The 21,881-nt window shown below is 41.0% G+C and overlaps 2 protein-coding genes across 5 annotated transcripts; one reads left to right on the top strand and one right to left on the bottom strand.

Moving 5' to 3' along the window:
- Positions 1-457: 457 nt before the first annotated feature.
- LOC110492169 (serine/threonine-protein phosphatase 4 regulatory subunit 2-A) lies at positions 458-10,274 on the bottom strand. Of its 3 annotated transcripts, none has more exons than XM_021566237.3 (9): positions 9,963-10,274; positions 9,291-9,372; positions 6,964-7,134; positions 6,735-6,828; positions 4,887-4,924; positions 4,660-4,737; positions 2,854-2,991; positions 2,490-2,752; positions 458-2,168 (listed from the first exon to the last, which is right to left on the bottom strand). In XM_021566237.3, exons 1-9 carry the CDS (start codon positions 9,994-9,996, stop codon positions 1,825-1,827), a joined length of 1,242 nt encoding a protein of 413 aa, XP_021421912.2. In that variant the 5' UTR covers positions 9,997-10,274; the 3' UTR covers positions 458-1,824. The 3 variants fall into 3 exon arrangements, with proteins under 3 accessions (XP_021421912.2, XP_090059307.1, XP_090059308.1); XM_090203181.1 differs by having other exon boundaries at positions 6,964-8,027; positions 9,963-10,180; XM_090203182.1 differs by having other exon boundaries at positions 6,964-8,826; positions 9,963-10,049.
- Positions 10,225-21,854, top strand: LOC110492170 (eukaryotic translation initiation factor 4E type 3). 2 transcript variants are annotated; one of them, XR_016487341.1, is made up of 10 exons: positions 10,259-10,522; positions 10,664-10,777; positions 10,859-11,025; positions 17,805-17,877; positions 18,052-18,146; positions 18,455-18,515; positions 18,626-18,692; positions 18,775-18,937; positions 20,206-20,361; positions 20,537-21,854. XR_016487341.1 is itself a non-coding variant. In XM_021566238.3 (9 exons), exons 3-9 carry the CDS (start codon positions 10,862-10,864, stop codon positions 20,581-20,583), a joined length of 663 nt encoding a protein of 220 aa, XP_021421913.2. In that variant the 5' UTR covers positions 10,225-10,522; positions 10,664-10,777; positions 10,859-10,861; the 3' UTR covers positions 20,584-21,854. The 2 variants fall into 2 exon arrangements, 1 of the variants encoding a protein (XP_021421913.2); XM_021566238.3 differs by lacking the exon at positions 18,775-18,937 and having other exon boundaries at positions 10,225-10,522.
- The last annotated feature ends 27 nt before the right edge of the window (positions 21,855-21,881 follow it).

Genomic DNA, 21,881 nt, shown 5'->3' with positions numbered 1-21,881 from the left:
AGCCAAAATTAGCTCACAAGTACATCGCATTCCATGGCCCAGTACTAGGCCTAACATAATTCACCAGTTGACTGTCTCCAAATACCCTTTGTTGCATTTTTGTATAGATGAGTAATGGGATAAGAAACTATCAAAATTATAGATGTAGGAAGGTGAGGTAGAAAACCCCCTGTAGGACTGACTGTCCTTGTTTCCTATAATAGAACAAATGTGTTGACAGAACACCTACCCCAGCCGAGCTCTTCTTGGCTCATGTAATGTGCTGACTGTTTCATAGGGCCAGGGATAAGTGTCATTAGCCTACTATGCATGAGTGTCAAGGCCATTTGGAGATACCGTCATAAGATTAAATGATTTTTCTGAAAATGTACAAATAAGGATGCGATGTATTCAAAATATGTATCCATAGTTGGCAAAAGGTATAACTTCCTTGATACAAATTAAGCATACCTCACACTTAATGTTAGCATTTATTGCTTCATATGAATACGGTGTTGAAAGACCAATCTACAAAGGCAGTGAACATGTATTACAATCTACAAAATCTTCTTTACAGAAATGTTAAAATCCTAATATATAAAAAGGACAGTTGCAGAAACAAGATATGGCAGCCAGTAAACACTCCAAATCAAATCAAAACAAGCTTCTTGTTATTCCATGTGACAGCAGTAGCGATCATTTTGTGCTGAGATTTGAAGTTGAATTTAGTTGATATGGATGTCTGAAGTTTAAGAAAGATGCCATTCCAATAAAAGATTGTGATAATTAAAATGCCATGTTTCTACATCTTTTGATTAAAGATGCAGTCCAGAATCTTAAGCACAACAAATGAGTAACATATTGTACGATTTGGATTAGTAACATATCATATGAATACAAAAATTAAAAGCAGGATGTAGCATATCATACGAAATGAATGAGAGTACACAAAAAGCAGGGATCAAGTTCGGCTCATGAACACTACTTTCAAAACAAATGATACAAAAGTTCTGGACCTTCACTTCAAATCTGACAGAAAAATTCCATCTCAGCCAAAACGGAAATGGCAAGCATTTCTGTAACAGTCTGTTTGAGGTTGAGTTTTTGAAGTGTTTCTCTTAATTTCTGCTTTTGCCACAAATACAAGAACAGGACAAGTTAACATATTAGCTTTTCAAAGTGAAATTTTCACTGGACAGTTTAAAGCATTTGGTTCACAGCTATATCTCTATTGTTCAATATTAGTACATGAGGAGGATTGGTTGCAATCCATGGTTTCTGTATGTTTACTTTGCAAGACTAGCAAACTAGCAGGGCTCCCAGTGCTTTTATGCTACAGATGTCATGGCCAGTTTTCTATACTTTACATTTCAAAGTGCAAAAAACTACCACACTAAAAACAAAACAGCTGTAAACGGTCACTTTACCCAGGGAAAATCCAAGGCATCCCACAGATCCAGAGAACCTAACTGGGCCGGCAAACATGAAACATTCACCACAGATGAAGATCACAAACACTGAATAATGACAGATCCTTTTACATCACAATGTTAACCAAGCAGCTTTGGAATTGGTGTCTAAAATAGCAGATAACAGTGATAAAGGCATTTCATGTGTAAATGAATGCCACAGGCTTGAAAAAAACCTAGCTGGAGGGAAACTTAAATTACGTTTTTAAAATCAGACTGGCCGTCAGGAGGTGGGTGGGTCATAAGGCGTGAGGAGACTCGAGGCCTCACAAAAAGCCCCCCTGTTCTGGGAGACTACAGATCCACATTGGTACAGAGATCTCATGGGTGTGTTACAGTATCATACAGTGTAAAATAATGTTGGGTGGCCCTCAGGTTAGTCCTGTTCCATGGGCTCATCTGCGGTCTCTGGGCTTTCTAAACTGTTTTCTGCATCAGCGCCTTCTGCCGACGACTCAACTTTACTTCTGGGAGAGGAAGATGGGACAGGCTCTTCACTGGGTGCTCCCTCCCCATTGCTGCTACTGACTGACTCACTGCAATCCCCTTCCCCCTGTTCCTCTAAACGTAGATCCTTCCCTGACTGAGCAAGCTGCCCCTCTGACTGGTCCATGGTGCTGTCACTTTTTAGACTGTTGGTAGGGCCAGACTCAGCCTCTTTCTCTGATGTCGCCGCTGTCTCTTCCTCAAAGGGCTCTTCTGTCTGAGTGCTAGAAGGTTCTGGGGGACAGAAGGCAAGAACGCCATTACATCCTTCCATAAATCAATTCATCCAGTTTAACAATGTTATTCTTGGACCCATGTCAAATTTTCCCTTTCACAAGCTTAGGCTGTGTTTAGACTGGCAGCCCAATTCTGATATTTTTTCCCCACTAAATTTGTCTTTTGACCAAATCAGACCAGCGCTGAAAAATATCTGATGTGAAAATATGTGATTGGTCAATATACTAATTAGTGGAAAGAAGATCAGAATTGGGCTGCCTGTGTTAACACAGACATATAGTGTTGTTTGAAAATGCCCCATTGTTAAAAAAAAGGTACCATGATCGTTTGTGGTGAGCATATCAGCAGACTTGTCTTTTTCTTCCTCAACAATGTCTGTTGACGATTCTGGCTTGTCTGATGAGCTTTGGGCAGGTTCAGGACAGGACATCTCTGTGTCTACCTCCTCATCTTCATCCATGTCTTTGTCAAACTTCAGCCTTTTCACTTCATGGCTCTCTGCCTCCGTCGCATCCTCTTCTGGATGCTTGGTCTTCATCAGACTGCTTTTTGTGGTATTACTTTCCGATACAGAGGAATCACTAAAGAAAGTGTCAAAACATCAGAACTAGTTGCTAAGTCTTAACATTTATAGCGTTATATTTTGGCTGACAGTCACCTGGCTTCACACAATGCTAGTTACCTGACAACATTCTCCTCTTGTTCTGTGAGTGGCTGCTTATCGTCTGTGCTGTCAGGAAGACCGTTTGTAGCAAGACAGGTGGATAGCAATAGCTTTTGTCTGTTCAGTGGCCTTGGGGTGCCTGGTCCATTTATATTCCTACCATAAGGAGAGAAGAAATCATCTCTATATGCAAAATCCAATACGCTTTCATTCAATCATATTGTTGCAATTGAATCAAATTATACTGAACAAAAATATAAACGTAACATGTAAAAAGTGTTGGTCCTATGTGCTGAAATAAAAAAGTAGCAAGTAATTTTCCATACGCACAGAAAGCTTTTCTGAAAAGTGTTGTGCACAAATGTGTTTACATCCCTGTTAGTGAGCATTTCTCCTTTGCCAAGATAATCCATCCACATGACAGGTGTGGCATATTAAGCTGATTAAACAGTATGATAATTACACAGGTGCACCTTGTGCTGGGGACAACAAAAGGCCAAATGTGCAACACAACGCCACAGATGTTTCAAGTTGAGGTAGAGTGCAATTGGCATGCTGACTGTATGAATGTCCGCCAGAGCTGTTGCCAGAGAATTGAATGTTAATTTGTCTACCATAAGCCGCTTCCAATGTCATTTTAGAGAATTTGGAGGCAGACCACGTGTAACAACACCAGCCCAGGACCTCCACATCAAGCTTCTTAACCTGCAGGATCGTGTGAGACCAGCCACCCAGACAGCTGTTGAAACTGTGGGTTTGGACAACCAAAGAATTTCTGCATAAACTGTCAGGAACAGAGTCAGGGAAGCTCATCTGCGTGCTTGTCATCCTCACCAGGGTCTGATGCCTGACTGCAGTTCAGTGTCGTAACCGACTTCAGTGGAAAAATGCTCACCTTCGATGGCCAATGGCAGGCTGGAGAAGTGTGCTCTTCACGGATGAATCCCGGTTTCAACTGTACCGGGCAGATGGCGTCGTGTGGGCGAGCGGTTTGCTGATGTTAACTTTGTGAACAGAGTGCCCCGTAGTGGTGGGGTTATGGTATGGGCAGGCATAAGCTACGGACAATGAACACAATTGCATTTTACCGATGGCAATTTGAATGCACTGAGATACCGTGAAGAGATCCTGAGGCCCACTGCCGCGATCACCTCATGTTTCAGCATGATAACGCACAGCCCCATGTCACTAGGATTTGTACACAATTCCTGGAAGCTGAAAATGTCCCAGTTCTTCCATGGCCTGCATACTCACCAGACATGTCACCCATTGAGCATGTTTGGGATGCTCTGGATCGACAGCGTGTTCCAGTTCCCGCCAATATCCAGCAACTTCGCACAGCTACTGAAGAGGAGAAAGACAACATTCCACAGGCCACAATGAACAGCCTGATCAACTCTATGCGAAGGAGATGTGTCGCGCTGCATGAGGCAAATGGTGATCACACCAGATACTGACTGGTTTTCTGATCCACGCCCCTACCTTTTTTTTAAAGGTATCTGTGACGAACAGATGTATATTTGTATTCCCAGTCATTTGAAGTCCATAGATTAGGGTCTAATGAATGCATTTCAATCAAATATTTGTCAAATCGATGCACGTTGCGTTTATATTTTTGTTCAGTGTAATAACAAGGAGATTTAACTACACTGCCACCCAGAATATTTGGTATGAGTAAATTACTAAAACTTCTCCCCTTATGTTCAGGGATGCTTAGAACGAAAGACTGCTAGGTTTTATTGGGGTTCCCCACCCATTTTATGTTATAAATGTAGATAAATTGCATAACTGAACATCAACCATTGACAAGTAGGTAGCGCTCACCTTTCTGAATAAATAGAGGTATTATTGCCAGGGAACATCACTCCATTCATTTTGTTTACACTGGTTGCCCCATTTTTCCTTTGAAAGAGGCAGAGTGAGTCAGCAAATCCAGATGACTGTTAAGCCTACCCAAAATGATTTGATACACAGCTTTGAAGTTGATCCCAACTTTAAAGTATGTTTTGCTATAAAAAGTGGTAGGTTGAGAAACATGATATAATACTTACTCTGAGGTAGGATATACAGAGCTGACCACCATCACATTCTGCAAAATATAAACAATACCATCAAACTCCAAGCATGTATATTGTATACAAACACAAGCAATTATAAACTTGTTAAAAATAAGCCATGCGAGAATGCATTATTCATTCAAATTGACACAAGGACATGTCTCTGTGACATACAATACCAGTCAAAAGTTGACAGGCCTACTCATTCAAGAGTTTATTTTTATAGAATAATAGTGAAGACATCAAAACTACAAACACATATGGAATCATGTAGTAACTCCAACAACAACAAAAAATTGTTCAACAAATCAAAATATGTTTTATATTTGAGATTCTTCAAAGTAGCCACCCTTTGCACACTCTTGGCATTCTCAACCAGCTTCATGAGGTAGTCACCAGGAATGCATTTCAATTAACAGGTGTGCCTTCTTAAAAAGGAAATGTATGGAATTTCTTTCCTTCTTAATGCTTTTGAGCCAATCCGTTGTGTTGTGACAAGGTAGGGGTGGTATACAAAAGATGGTATTTTATCAAATAGGGCTAAGTCCATATTATGGCAAGAACAGCTCAAATAAGCAAAGAGAAAACGACAGTCCATTACGTTAAGACATGAAGGTTAGTCAATATGGAAAATTACAAGAACTTCGCAGTCGCAAAAACCATCAAGTGCTATGATGAAACTGGCTCTCATGAGGACCGTCACAGGAAAGGAAGACCCAGAGGTACCTCTTCTGCAGAGGATAAGTTCATTAGAGTTACCAGCCTCAGAAATTGCAGCCCAGATAAATGCTTCAGAGTTCAAGTAAGACACATCAACATCAACATCAACTGTTCAGAGGAGACTGCATGAATCAGGCCTTATTGGTCAAATTACTGCAAAGAAACCACTACTAAAATGAGCAATGGACATTAGACTGGTCGAAATATGTCCTTTGGTCTGATGCGTCCAAATGTGAAATTTTTGGTTCCAACCTCTGTGTCTTTGTGAGACGCAGAATAGGTGAACGGATGATCTCTGCATGTGTGGTTCCCACTGTGAAGCATGGAGGTGGCATGATGGTGCTTTGCTGGTGACACGTATTTATTTAGAATTCAAGACACTTAACCAGCATGGCTACCACAGCATTCTGCAGTGATAAGCCATCCCATCTGGTTTGCTCTTACTGAGACTATCATTTGTTTTTGAATAGGACAACAATCCAACACACCTCCAGGCTGTGTAAGGGCTATTTGACCAAGAAGGAGAGTGATGGAGGGTTGCATCAGATGACCTGACCTCCACAATCACCCAACTTCAACCCAAATGAGATGGTTTGGGATGAGTTGGACCGCAGAGCAAAGGAAAAGCAGCAAAGTGCTCAGCATATGTGGGAAATCCAAGACTGTTTGAAAAGCATTCATAAAAGAAGCTGGTTGAGAGAATGCCAAGAGTGTGCAAAGCTGTCAAGGCAAAGGGTGGCTACTTTGAAGAATCTAAAATATTGTTTAACACTTTTTTGGTTACTACATGATTACATATGTGTTATGTCATAGTTTTGATGTCTTCACGATTATTCTACAATGTAGAAAAGTTAAAATAAAGAAAAACCTTTGAATGAATAGTTGTGTCCAAACTTTTGACTGGTACTGTAGGTATCCTTAATAGGGTAGGTAACCTGGGGGCGTAATTATTGCACCGATTCAGTTGCAAAAAGTTTATTAAAACAGAAGCAAACTGAACAAAAACTGGGAAGGATGTACCTGAATTTGTCGAATAGAAACTCCCATTTTGGCTAAAGATCACACCTCATATTTCAAAAACCCATTATGATAAACAATCTCAGAAACAGTGATAATACTTACCTTCTCCACTCCCCTGAGGAACTTGTCTGTTCCAGTGTAGTTCCTCTTAGGGTCAGTAAGTAACTCACACAGACGCTGGATGGTGAACGGAATACTGGAAAAGATAGTGAAAAGGTATACTTTCCTCATGAGGCTGTACACAAGGCTACACAAAGGCATACTGGTAAAACAGGCATTAAAGGGAGACTTTTATTACATGTTTCAGGACTGGACACTGGAGGACACTCACCCGTTGTACCCATCTACAATTTTGAGAATCCTTTCCTTCATCTCCTCAAAAGGAATGTACTCCACATTAGGATTGGATGGATCTCGCTGGTCTGGCGACAAGGTTCTGAAGTCATCCATTACTTTCTCAAGTTTAAACAGGAAATAACTTTTGAACTGCGACCATGAAATCCTGGAAGAGGAGAGACCAAAAAGTTATCCTCTCCTGGTCCGACACCGGAGCGGTTTCCTACAAAGTAGGTTTGAGGAGATAGCGAGGTAACTTTGGTCAACAGAGTTCAACTCGGGTTAACCGGTCATTTGAAAGTGGCTCACCTTTTAGCCAGGCACATTCAAATGGCACAACGAATCCTTCTCTGGGGTAGGCTAATTCCACTTACTCTGAATGAAATGACTGAGCCGCGAGTTGAGGGCCAATGAAATCAGATTCCCTCCCTCTTGCAAAAATTGCATCATCATCCCATTAATTTGAAGAAGACGACTGATTTAACTAAATATTTTAATAAAATGTTTGTATATAAAAAATATATATCACAGTAATGACAGAATGCATTTTAAACTTCACGCAATGTAACACCAAAGACAGCATTAACTATGAGTCAAAATAAAGATGGCATTTCTAAAAGCCTATTTCACACCACAGCCTGCAGAATTTGCAAGATAACCTACGGTAGTTCATTTTTATTTTGGCACACATGAAAATGTAGGACCTGACTCGCCCATGGATTGAGGTTGCATCATTGTCGAAATGAAGAGTTTGGTGTTCGACTAGCCATGTACGACATACGTGCAGTTACAAGACTGCTAGAGTTAGCAGCAGGCGGACAAGCAATATCCACCATCATAGTATGGATGAAGCCGAGGACTTGTCATAGACCAGCACCACTACTACTCGTCAAGAGGGTGCTACAGTATCTACTTCCTAAGACGGCTGAAGAAATTCTGCATGAAGCCCGGTTGCATCACAGCCTGGTAAGGGAATTGCTCCGTACACAACCGCAACGCCCTCCAGTATATCACCGGGACCGTGCTGCCATCCATCCAGGACATCACTCGAAATGGTGCCTGAGGAAGACACGCAGCATCATCAAGGACCCCCCCCCACACAAGCTGTTCTCTCCTTAACTGTCAGGCAGCCCGTTTCTATCAGACCTCATGCTCTGATACTGTCTCTGAGCCTGTTGGTATCTACAAGCCATCAGAGTGCTGAACACTTGAACTGACCACCTGCTCTGATTCTGTGCACATCACAACTGCTGCTACCAGACTTACTATACTGCTCAATTTATACATCCCCAATACACATGTAAATATTGTATCATAAATTGTGCATTCCTGTATTATACTTACGCAAAAAAAAATGATTATATTCTACTGCCATTTACTTTGTTTTTTATTTACTTGCAAGAACCTGCAAGGAAACATTTCGTAGGGCGATGCATAGCATGCGTATCCCATACATACGACTAATAAAACTTGAAACCTGGCTGGAATGTGAAGCTAACTGAAGCTGGTTAGCTTTAGAAAACCCAGAGTAGATCTAGCTTGCTTCGTGGGATACCTCGCTGGTTGCCTAGCCCATTCATAGACGCCTTTAGCGCCTATCTTCTTCCAAGGGGACCTTTTAAGAACCCCGACGTTTGCTCTAAAATGTTAACATGTATTGCTTGCGGTATGGTTTTGGAAACATAAGGAACAAATCTTTCATATTAGCGAGAATTTTATTTTTAAACAAAATGTAAAAATTACTGCACACCTTTATAGGGTTAGGGTTGCCACACGGCCATATTTCCACGTTACATCGCTTGTTTACGGAAAACGGACAGAAGATCTGTGCTAATTAGCCATCTGAGTCTCCGAACACCTGTGTATGAATGGAAGAGATGCCACAAACGTGTTGTCACTTAAAAATAGTGTTGACTGTAACTGTGTTAAAACAGTGTACAGTATGTCTGCATTTCACATTTATGAATATATATTGATGTGGAATGAAAGTAGAGGCATTTATATTTCTAGAACCGTACCGCAATTGAGAATCTATTCACTTTTTGATGGTGTATTTGGCTGTTTTGGTTTCGAGAGCCAATTCGCCCTTTAAACAGAACGTGTAAGGTCCTTGGACTAAGGAATAGCATAAGGCTAATTTAGTCCAATATTGGGTTAACTTCAGTCTCCTCCAACATGGTAGCATATCCAGAAATTCATGTCAGCAATAAGACTATCCATGAGTTGTAATTTACCAGCCTATGCATTTATATACTGAATTGACACATTGTCCATTCAATAGAAAATCGACTAGCACTTGAGGCTTATTTCTCAGACACTCACATCGTTTCTCCCGTTTTGGCGACATGAGACAAAAGTTGATCCAGGGCAGGACAGGTATCCTTCTTCCCTTTCTTCTCAAAGTCTGAACGTAGAAATAAGAAAATAGAAAACACTTATTAAAGTATGTACAGCGTTGTAGTCCAGGGCACACCGTCAGGAAGAATTAGCTGCACGGCAACCACAGGCTTTAAATAGCTAGCAAGCTGCAACCATAGAATTAGGATAGCTACTAATTTCATAGAATCACCATGGCTGCAACTATCACATTCACCACTAAGTAACGCTAACTAACTAACTACAGTAGTTAACGCTAGTAGCAAATAAACGAGCTAACTAAACTAGAACACAACGCTAGGTAGCAAACTGTGGTCAACATAAGCTACCTGCTAACGTTAACTAGACTAGGAACAAAATGTAACTAAGTGGGTGAAATAGCTTCAAGTCAACACACACATCAATATTGAATTATACATGTAGTTACGCTATCAAAATAAAATAGGCCTAGCGAGCTAAGTTAGTCAGCTAACAATTTCGACTGCTAGTTACAACTAGCCAAGTTCTCCATCCATCCAACGAGATAGCAAGCTAACTAGAATATATGCGGCTACAGTAAACTTGTCAATTCCAATAACGTTACAGATCCTGAAAAACAGCTAAAGTAAGTTGACTTACTCGTGAAAGCCTCCAAAAGTGTGTCAATTTCCATGGTTGTAAACTAGCCTAGGGCAACTGATATCCCTTACAACAGCGACAGGAAACAGAAGAAGAGGGGAAATAAAAAAAATACCACTAGCTTCCTTAGCTAGCAACAACACATCCAGGTAACACACTTGCTAGCTACCCACTCAAGTGCACATGTCCGTGGGGTGGTGGTGGTGGTGGGCTTCTTCTTCTTCTTCTTCTTCTTCTTCTTCTTCTTCTTCTTCGGCGGTCCGCAAACAATCGTTAAGGTGCATGCCGCCATCTACAGTACGGGTGGAAGACTGTAGAAAAAAATATCCACTACGCGCGCGGCACCTAATCTGAACACGTAAGGATCAACAAAAACAATCTAAAGCAATGAATAATGAAGGGCATGCTCCGTATGTCCCTTGACCTATCCTTAAACCCCAAAAACAAGGGAGCTAATCAAACATTCCGTAGTAAGGTATTATTAAGGATACGTTTATTGATATCCTTCATATGCGCTGAAATTGAAAAATAAAGGGTACTGACCAACAATTGAAATTAAGGTATGTATAATGGGTCTCCTTTTGCATTTAAAAATTAAGGGAGACTTAAGAGGCCCTTTGTTTCATTTATGGGGTCTTGGTATTTTTTAGGGGAAATTTGAGGTACATGTAATACTAATTTAAGGCAGTCCTGTTTCCTAGTGTGGATTTCGCCTGCCGTTTATGACAAGAACGTTTGGCCTGCAGACAGCTAGACGTCGTCGTTTTACTGATGTTGTGGCGCCAGACCGGTGAAGCTACGAATGAGTCAGCAAAGTAGGCACTTTACACCTATTTAATCAAAAGGTGAAACGAGATATTTTAAAAACAATCAAATCGATTATTTTTACAACCCAGGAAATGGCCGTTCCTGCAGTCCCAACCCTGCAGCTGAACAACACAGTTAGTCAAAACTCCGCTGAACGTAACATCCATATTGACGAAAGAGAATTGGAGAACATCACGAACAACGATGGAAACGGCACCCTCCCATTACATTCTCCGTGGACTTTTTGGCTTGATAGGTAAGCTCACCATTTTATCATTTCATGGACTTGGTGGTGATTAATTCTATGCTTTGTTTTCATGGGATGAGTTTGTATGAATTCAACTGCATTTGGAATAGCTAGCTAGGAAGCCTTGCCAAAACAAAGGAGTCTTTCAAGTTGCAGACAGTGCATGGGTATAACGCCACAATAGTAACGTATATTATTATTACACTATAACCTGTGTTTTCGCAATCACTGTTTCTTATTCCTCGCGTGATATGGTGCTATGCAATGTACCATTGGTTAGAAAATGTTCTCAACATCTCAGTCTTAGGCAGGCTATCAGCAATTGTATTCATTGTAAAACTTCTGCTCACTGCTTCACTGACATTTAGCTAATATTATTCTATTATGGGAAGTGTACACATGACCTGCTGGAACTGGACTTTGTCTATTTTTATCAACACTGTGAGTACTTGTATATGGGGCAAAGTTTGTTTACCTCTGCTATGTAACTGGTGTTAAGACCTTGGGTTGGGGAAAGCCTGAGGCCCTCAACACTAATTTGTTCAACAACAACAAAAAGTTTTTCCTGAATATAGGCCTAGGGGTGAAATTATTTATTTTCAATCTCAAGACTAGAAGTTAAATCATAGGCTAGTCTGTTTTTGTTTAGGCTTCCACCATCCATTGACTCTGTAATGTGGATACCTTTTCTCTGTCTTGGTTTTCATTTAGACCTAGCTTTTAATTATTTTATTTTTTTACAGTTTAATAAAAAACTATAATGGATGTGGCGATGGTTTTGCCGATACAGATCTTTCTTTTCATTGTGTTCTTATTGAAATTATGTATATCAATGTACACTATACAGTACCAGTCAAAAGTTTGGACACACCTACTCATTCAAGGATTTTTCTATATTTTTACTATTTTCTACATTGTAGAATAATAGTGAAGACATCAAAACTATGAAATAACACATATGGAATCATGTAGTAACCAAAAAAAGTTTGAAACAATATGAGATTGAGAACAGTCTTGAAGTAGTTCCCATGTATGCTGTATGCCGAGCACTTGTTGGCTGCTTTTCCTTCACTCTGCGGTCCAACACATCCCAAACCATCTCAATTGGTTTGAGGTCGGGCAATTGTGGAGGCCAGGTCATCTGATGCAGCACTCCATCACTCTCCTTCTTGGTCAAATAGCCTTTACACAGCCTAGAGGTGTTTTGGATCGTTGTCCTGTTGAAAAACAAATGATAGTCCCACTAAGGGCAAACCAGATGGGATGGAGTATCACTGCAGAATGCTGTGGTAGCCATGCTGGTTAAGTGTGCCTTGAATTCTAAATGAATCACAGACAGTGTCACCAGCAAAGCACAATCACACCTCCTCCTCCATGCTTCACGGTGGGAACCACACATGGGGAGATCATCCATTCACCTACTCTGCATCTCACAAAGACACAGCAGTTGGAACCAAAATCTCAAATTTGGGCTCCTCAGACCAAGGGACAGATTTCCACCGGTCTAATGTCCATTGCTTGTGTTTCTTTCCCCAAGCAAGTCTCTTCTTATTATTGGTGTTCCTAAGTAGTGGTTTCTTTGCAGCAATTCGACCATGAAGGCCTGATTCACGCAGTCTCCTCTAAACAGTTGATGTTGAGATGTGTCTGTTACTTGAACTCTGTGACGTATTTATTTGGGCTGCAATTTCTGAGGCTGGTAACTCTAATGAACGTATCCTCTGCAGCAGAGGTAACTCTGGGTCTTCCTTTCCTGTGGCGGTCCTCATGAGAGCCAGTTTCATAGCGCTTGATGTTTTTTGTGACTGCACTTGAAGAAACTTTGAAGTGATTGACTGACCTTCATGTCTTAAAGCAGCGGTGGCTAATTCCAGTCCTCGCGGGCCTGATTGGTGTCACAGTTTTGCTCCAGCTAACACGCACGACTCCAATAATCACCTAATCATGATCTTCAGTTTAGAATGCAGTTTGATTAATCAGCTGCGTTTGCTAGGGATGGAGAAAAAGTGTGAAACCAATCAGGCCCTTGAGGACTGGAGTTGCCCACCCCTGTCTTAAAGTAATGATGGACTGTCATTTATCTTAGCTTATTTGAGCTGTTCTTGCCATAATATGGACTTGGTCTTTTTCCAAATAGTGCTATCGTCTGTATACCACCCCTACCTTGTAACAACACAACCGATTGGCTCAAATGTATTAAGAAGGAAATACACTTTTAAAAAGGCACACCGGTAATTGAAATGCATTCCAGGTGACTACCTCGTGAAGCAGGTCGAGAGAATGCCAAGAGTGTGCAAAGCTGTCCTCACTGCAAAGGGTGGCTACTTTGAAGAATCTAAAATATATTTTGGTTTATTTAACACTTTTTTTGGTTACTACATGATTCCATATGTGTTATTTCATAGTCTTGATGTCTTAACTATTATTCTACACTGTAGACAATAGTAAAAAATCAAGAAAAACCCTAGAATGAGTATGTGTGTCCAAACTTTTGACTGGTACTGTGCTGTGAAAAATTATTTGCCCCTTTTCTGATTTTCTCTATTTTTTTCCATATTTTTCATACTGAAAGTTATCAGATCTTCAACCAAATCCTGATTCTAGATAAAGGGAACCTGTGTTTACCAATACTATGTCTGGTGAAAACCAAAAAACAAACTCTGCATTCCACAGTAAGAACCTCATACCAACGGCCAAGCATGTTGGTGGTAGTGTGATGGTTTGGGGATGCTTTGTAACTCAGAACCTGGTTGACTTGCCTTAGACGGAACCATGAATTCTGCCCTGTTTCAGAGGTTTCTACAGGAGAATGTCAGGCCATCCGTCTGTGAGCTGAAGCTGAAACGCAACTGGGTCAATGATCCAAAACACACAATCAAGTCCACATGAAAGTGGCTAGAAAGCAACACATTTTTAGAATGGCCTAGTAAAAGTCCAGACCTAATCCTAATTGAGATGATGTGGCAGGACTTGAAACGAGTAGTTCATGCATGAAAACCCACAAATGTTGCTGAGTTAAAGCAGTTCTGCATGGAAGAGTGGACCAAACTTCCTCCACAGCGACGTGAGAGACTGATTAACAACTACAGGAAGCTTTTGGTTGCAGTCATTGTAGCTAAAGGTGGCAAAACCAGTTATTGAATGTAAGGGGGTAATTACATTGGCATTGGGTGTTACTTTGTTTATTAAATAAGTAAGTAATTGTTTTGTCATTTGTTCACTCAGGTTCCCTTTATCTAATGTTAGGTTTTGGTTGAAGATCTGATAACATTCAGTATAAAAAATATGCAAAAGTAGAGATTATTAGAAAGGGGGCAAATATGTTTTTACAGCATAGTATGTGGACACCCCTTCAAATGAGAAGATTTGGCTATTTCAGTCACACCTGTTGCTGACAGGTGTATAAAATCGAGCACGCTAGCATGCAATCTCCATAGACAAACATTGGAAGTAGAATGGCCTTACTGAAGAGCTCAGTGACTTTCAACGTGGCGATGCCACCTTTCCAACAGGTCAGTTTGTCAAATTTCTGCCCTGCTAGAGCTGCCTGGGTCAACTGTAAGTGCTGTTATTGTGAAGTGGAAACATCTAGGAGCAACAACGGCTCAGCTGCGAAGTGGTAGGCCACACAAGCTCACAGAACGTCACACAAGCAACGTTGAAATTCACTGTCTGGGTTAGCACCACCTCGGGCTCCTGTGGTGGTGGAGAATTTGATGGGCTATACTCAGACTTGCCTCAGTGTAGTAGGTTGGTGGTCTGCAGATATCCCTTTAGTGGTGTGGGGGCTGTGCTTTGGCAAAGTGGGTGGGGTTATATCCTGCCAGATTGGCCCTGTCCAGGTGTAACGGATGTGAAACGGCTAGCTTAGTTAGCGGTGCGCGCTAAATAGCGTTTCAATCAGTGACGTCACTTGCTCTGAGACCTTGAAGTAGTAGTCCCCCTTGCTCTGCAAGGGCTGCGGCTTTTGTGGAGCGATGGGTAACGATGCTTCGTGGGTGACTGTTGTTGATGTGTTCAGAGGGTCCCTGGTTCGCGCCCGGGTATGGGCGAGGGGACGGTCTAAAGTTATACTGTTACACAGGGGTATCGTCGAACGAGGAACCCTTACCTCTTCACCGATCGTGCTACCTTGTCCCAGACCTACTATTTTCTACTCTCTCTCTCTCTCTCTCTCTACCGCACCTGTTATCTCGAACTCTGAATGCTCGGCTATGAAAAGACAACTGACATTTACTCCTGAGGTGCTGACTTGTTGCACCCTCTACAACCACTGTGATTACACCACTGCGATTATTATTATTTGACCCTGCTGGTCATCTATGAACGTTTGAACATCTTGACCATGTACAGTGGCAAGAAAAGTATGTGAACACTTTGGAAATACCTGGATTTCTGCATAAATCATTGAGGGAACAACAATAGAATAGACAAACAGAGTTTGCTTAAACTAATAACACACAAACAATTATACGTTTTCATGTCTTTATTGAACACACCGTGTAAACATTCACAGTGCAGGGTGGGAAAAGTATGTGAACCCTTGGATTTAATAACTGGTTGACCCTCCTTCGGCAGCAATAACCGCAACCAAACGTTTTCTGCAGTTGCGGATCAGACCTGAAGGGTCAGGAGAAATTATGGACCATTCCTCTTTGCAAAACTGTTTGAGTTCAGCAATATTATTGATGTCTGGTGTGAACCTCTCTCTTGAGGTCATGCTACACATCTCAATCGGGTTGAGGTCAGGACTCTGACTGGGCCACTCCAGAAGGTGTATTTTCTTCTGTTGAAGCCATTCTGTTGTTGATTTACTTCTGTGTTTTGGGTTGTTGTCCTGTTGCATCACCCCAACTTCTGTTGAGCTTCAATTGGCGGACACATACGTAGCCTAACATTCTCCTGCAAAATGTCTTGATAAACTTGCGAATTCATTTTTCCGTCAACGATAGCAAGCTGTCCAGCCCTGAGGCAGCAAAGCAGCCCAAACCATGATGCTCCGTCCATCATACTTTACAGTTGGGATGAAGTTTTGATGTTGGTGTGCTGTGCCTTTTTCTTCTCCACACATAGTACATAGTGTTGTGTTCCTTCCAAACAACTCAACTGTAGTTTCGTCTGTCCACAGAATATTTTGCCAGTAGCGCTGTGGAGCATCCAGGTGCACTTTTGCAAACTTCAGATGTGCAGCAATGTTTTTTTGGACAGCAATGGCTTCTTCCGTGGTGTCCTCCCATGAACACCATTCTGTTTAGTGTTTTGCATATCATAGACTCGTCAACAGAGATGTTAGCATGTTCCAGAGATTTCTGTAAGTCTTTAGCTGACTCTCTAGGATTCTTCTTAAACAAAATGTTTGTGAGTGTTTTTCATAGCGCAAGACGGCTCTAACCAACGTCTCCAATCTCGTCTCATTGATTGGACTCCAGGTTAGCTGACTCCTGACTCCAATTAGCTTTTGGAGAAGTTAATAGCCTAGGGGTTCACATGCTTTTTCGAACCTACACTGGGAATGTTTAAATTATGTATTCAATAAAGACAAGAAAAATACAATAATTTGTGTGTTATTAGTTTAAGCACACTATGTTTGTCTATTGTTGTGACTTAGATGAAGATCAGATCAAATTTGATCACCAATTAATGCAAAAATCCAGGTGTTTCTAAAGGGTTCACATACTTTTTCTTGCCACTGTACTGTTATAATCTCCACCCGGCACATCCAGAAGAGGACTGACCACCCCTCAGAACCTGGTTCCTCTCTAGGTTTCTTCCTAGGTTCCTGCCTTTTGAGATTTTTCCAGCCACCGTGCTCCTACATCTGCATTGCTTGCTGTTTGGGCTTTTAGGCTGGGTTTCTGTACAGCACTTTGTGACATCTGCTGATGTAAAAGGGGCTTTATAAATACATTTTATTGATTGTGAGCATCGAGTGCTCCTGTCCAACACTTATTACCGAGTTCCAAACTGCCCCTGGAAGCAACGTCAGTACAAGAACTGTTCGCCGGTAGCTTCATGAAATGGGTTTCCATTTCAGTGGAAAACACTTCACCATTTGGCAGTTTGATGGACGAATCGGGGTTTGGCGGATGCCAAGAGAACGCTACCTGCTCGAATGCATAGTGCCAACTGTACATTTTGGTGGAGGAGGAATAATGGTCTGGGGCTGTTCATGGTTTGGGATAGGCTCCATAGTTCCAGTGAAGGGAAATCTTAACACTGCAGCATACAATGACATTCTATACGATTTTGTGCTTTAAACTTGTGGCAACAGTTTAGGTAAAGCCCTTTCCTGTTTCAGCATGACAATGGATGCAAGTCCCCGCAGCAATGTTCCAGCATCTGGTGGTAAAGGAAAGCCTTCCCAGAAGAGTGGAGGCTGTTGAGGCATCAAAGGGGGGACAAACTCCATATTAATGTCTGTGATTTTTGGAATGAGATGTTTGATGAGCAGGTGACCACATACTTTTGGTCATGTAGTGTACGTCTCTGGCCAAGAGAGAAGGCAGTCAACTTTAAAGGGGTCAGTCAGTCTTGTTTACTGCTGGGCTAGAGTTCTGTGGAAAGGGGGTTGACACCAGATCTTCTCCGACCTGGCTGCTTTGAGCACAACCTCTGCTCACTGAGATATCTAGTAAAGCCTGTTCACAGAGTGGGGGAACTGCTGTACCAAGGCTTGCTATAGATACAAAAACAAAACAGGTTATTTTAGGACTGCTAGATCATGCCAGATGCAGAGTTCTATATAGATTAAATTAGATATTGATGTTTTGTTTGGATCTTTCCTCCAGATCTTTACCAGGAACAACCGCAGCAGAATGTGAATCAGGTCTGAAAAAAATCTACACTGTGCAAACAGTTCAGGTAAGCTCTCTGTGTTAGTAAGCTCTCTGTGTTAGTTGACAGGATTAAGATAATTGCCACATCATAAATCATGATAAATGCACATGTTTCTCAATAATAATGGCGTAATAAAGGCAACACTAGGATTTTGATAATCATGGTAAAGATATAATTTTTTCCTCATTTTTTTCATAGAGCTTTTGGAGCGTGTACAACAATATACCTGGAGTTTCCAGTTTACCACTGAGATGTAGCTATCACTTAATGAGAGGAGAGAGAAGACCACTCTGGTAAGACTAAATAATCAAATTAATACAAACACATAGGTCAAATTTTTTTTTTTACCTTTATTTAACCAGACAGGGTCAGTTAAGAACAAATTCTTATTTTCAATGACGGCCTAGGAACAGTGGGTTAACTGCCTGTTCAGGGGCAGAACGACAGATATGTACCTTGTCAGCTCGGGGGTTTGAACTTGTAACCTTCCGGTTACAAGTCCGCTGCTCTAACCACTAGGCTACCCTGCGTAATTATATATGTAAATGGTATTACCTTTCATTTAGTCTCTGTCTTGCTATGCATTTTCCATTACATTCAGGGAAGAAGAGAGTAATGCAAAGGGGGGAGTTTGGAAAATGAAAGTACCCAAAGAAAGCACTGTAAGTACAATAAAGGTCATATGTTATGTTTTAATCATTCATACCATATTTATGTTTGTTGAGTAAATGTGTGTACTGGTAACATACTCAATGTGTCTTCATTTCCCCAGCCTGCTGTATGGAAGGAGTTACTGTTAGCCACTATTGGGGAGCAATTCACTGATTACTGTGCTTCAGGTAAGTGTGAAGAGAGAGTGAATCGTGTGCAGTGTCTTTCAGACTCCAACTGTGGGTTTTGGTCTACATGGTCTTTTGTCAGCTTGTACAGCATTGAAGAATTAGTCAGTGATCACCAACGACAATGAGGCAGCCTATAGGGAGGAGGTCCGAGACCTAGCAGTGTGGTGCCAGGACAACAAGCTCTCCCTCAACGTCAGCAAGACAAAGGAGCTGATCGTGGACTACAGGAAACAGAGAAGCAAGTACGCCCCCATCCACATCAATAGAGCTGTAGTGGAGCAGGTCGAGAGCTTAACATTTCTCTGTGTCCACATCACTAAGGAATTAACATGGTCCAAGAGGATACGACAGCGCCTCTAACCCCCTCAGCACCCCCTGGAAAATAAAAAAATATATTAATTTTTTTCTTCACAAAAGTAGTGCACTGGGACTTTACTAGTCCTGTTATAGCGGACCGATATAGCCGTCTGCAGGCAATTTTTGTTGTTGTTTCTGCCACATAGGACCTCTGTACCCCAGGCGGTAGAGAGGTCCTGGCCACGCCACCTAAGCCATAGACTGTGCTGTCTGCTACCGCATGACAAGTGGTACCAGTGCACCAAGTCTGGAACCAACAGGACCCTGAACAGCTTCTACCCCCAAGCCATAAGACTGCTAAACCACAGCTAACCAAATGGCTACCGAGACATCTACGCAGACAGACTACTTTCATTCCCCCTTCTTTGCACCAACTCTCTTGCACTGACTCTGTGCACACACACTGGACTCTACCCACACATTCACACATACTTACACTGACACCCCAACACACACTACATACACCCACACACCAGTGGAGGCTGCTGAGGGGAGGACGGCTCATAATAATGTCTGGAATGGAGCGATTGGAATGGCATTAAACACATGGAAACTATGTGGCTGATGCATTTGAAACCATTTCACTAATTCCGCTCTGGCCATTACCATGAGTCCGTCCTCCCCAATTAAGGTGCCACCAACCTCCTGTGCCATACACACATGACACGCGCACACATGCACACTGACGTCATACACTCTCACACACACGCTTTCACACTCAGCACATACGCTGCTGCTACTGTCTTATCTGTCCTGTTGCCTAGTCACTTTACCCCTACCTTTATGTACATAGCTACCTCAATTACCTCTTACCCCTGCACATCGACTTGGTACTGGTACTCCCTGTATATAGCCATGTTATTTTAGTCGTTATTCACTGTGTATATATTCCTTGTCTCTATTTCCCCCCCAAATTGGTATCTTTAACTCTGCATTTTTGGAAAAGGACCTGTAAGTAGGCATTTCACTGTTAGTATACATGTGACAAATACAATTTGATTTGAGTCAACCATACAGAAGAAGTCTGAAATGCCATGAACCTCCTGTCACAAAGAAAAACATACAATGTTCTGTCCCTTGTAAAGTTGTACCTCAAAATGGAAGGGTATTGATGTATTTATCTGAAATATTTTATTCTCTGGTTGTGTTTCAGAGGATGAGGTGGTTGGTGTTAGTGTTAGCATACGAGACAGAGAAGATGTTGTCCAAATCTGGAATGGAATTGCCTCGTTTGCTAATGAAGCAAACGTCCTAGGACGGATCTATGAACTTCTTCCACAGATAACTTTTAAGGCAGTATTTTATAAGCGTGAGTACTTTCTACCTTGTATGACATTCACATGTCATGCTAAAAACAAGTAGACTAGAGTACATGCTAATTCACTCCATCAAAAACAACTTTACTCTTCACATACTGTTGTCATGTGTCTGATGAGTGAGCCTATTGATAACTCATGAGATGAATGTGTTTATTTCTATTTTAGCACATGAGGAGCATCATGCCTTCGAAGGAGGTCGCCCAAGACATTAGCACGCTTTGCACATTTTACACTTTGTTGTTTTTGGTCTTCGAAATGGACTGAATTGTCAGACAGAAAATATAATAGCTGGGGCTTCATTTTAGGATGACTGATAGACATGTACTTTAGTGTTTGTTTTTTATACAAAGATATTTAGCTAAAACTGAAGAGGACAATAGTTGATAATGTATACATATTTGTTTTTACCACATTTGATCTCAACAGTGCAATTTTACCAGAGCCTTTTATTTGTTATCACGGGTTCCAGATCTCACAATATATGTTCAGTATGTAAGGGATTTACATTGTTACCTTATTCTAGAATGAATGAAGAGTCTTTTCCTCAAGACAGTAATATTCATATGGTTTTATGCAAAAATGTTGCACATTCTCAATGTTTTTTTGTTTGGTAGTTTTTGTTGTTTTTTGGGGTTAGGGGAAAGAAAGCTGTTAACTGTTACTTGTTGTTGGATTTGTAAAGTGACACCAACTTTTGTACAAAAACAAAATCAGAAAATGTTACTAGAAAAAATATATGCAGTAGTTTACCCAGAGTGTTTTTGTAATAGCGGTGGATCATGGACAAACACACTCAATATTGTTTTTTCCGAAATGCACAAGCCTTTTTCATTTTTACTATAATTAACAGGATCTCTATTACTGTTTCTTCAGTTCACTGAGGCTAATTTCTAAGTTGTGCGTGCACATGTTTATTATAAGCTCCACGAAAGGGATTTGATCAATAAATATTACATTTATATCATGAATATTATTCTCATTAAAGTCCTACAAACTTTAAAAGAAACCCTTCTTAAAATAAATAAAAATGTATGCTGTATGAACCGTGCTTTGAGTTGAATGAGTACTTCTCTTTACCAAAACCCTTTCTTAACCCTCAGTGGTGTGAGAGTGCATATTCCCTGCCAAGCATTTATGTTTTGTAACCTAGTAATTGTTATCAGATGCCATCTCTGTAGTTGATGAATGTCCTTCCCTGTGACTCAGGTCATCCATGTTCAAACACCAAGATTGATTAGTCTCCTAGAGAGAAACGAATAATCTTACAGACTGTATAGCTAGCTGGGTATTGTTGCTGTTTTTAATGAAAGTATTTGTTTTAGTAAGATGAGATCTCAACTGAGTCTTTGGAATGGTGCCTTGTGTTCCCCTAGGGTTTCGTTCTTGAATGTTGTTTATTTTCAACATATTGAACCAGTCAAAATGTAAAATAAATATTTTTGCTGATTTTGATCTATGAAAAAATAAAAATGCAAAACATGTATTTATGGTCTCTTGTGCTGTTTTTGTT

Source organism: Oncorhynchus mykiss, chromosome 16, assembly GCF_057628025.1.
Source record: "Oncorhynchus mykiss isolate SJ-2025 chromosome 16, ASM5762802v1, whole genome shotgun sequence".
Lineage (NCBI taxonomy): Eukaryota > Metazoa > Chordata > Actinopteri > Salmoniformes > Salmonidae > Oncorhynchus > Oncorhynchus mykiss.
This window is presented reverse-complemented; position numbering and strand designations above follow the sequence as displayed.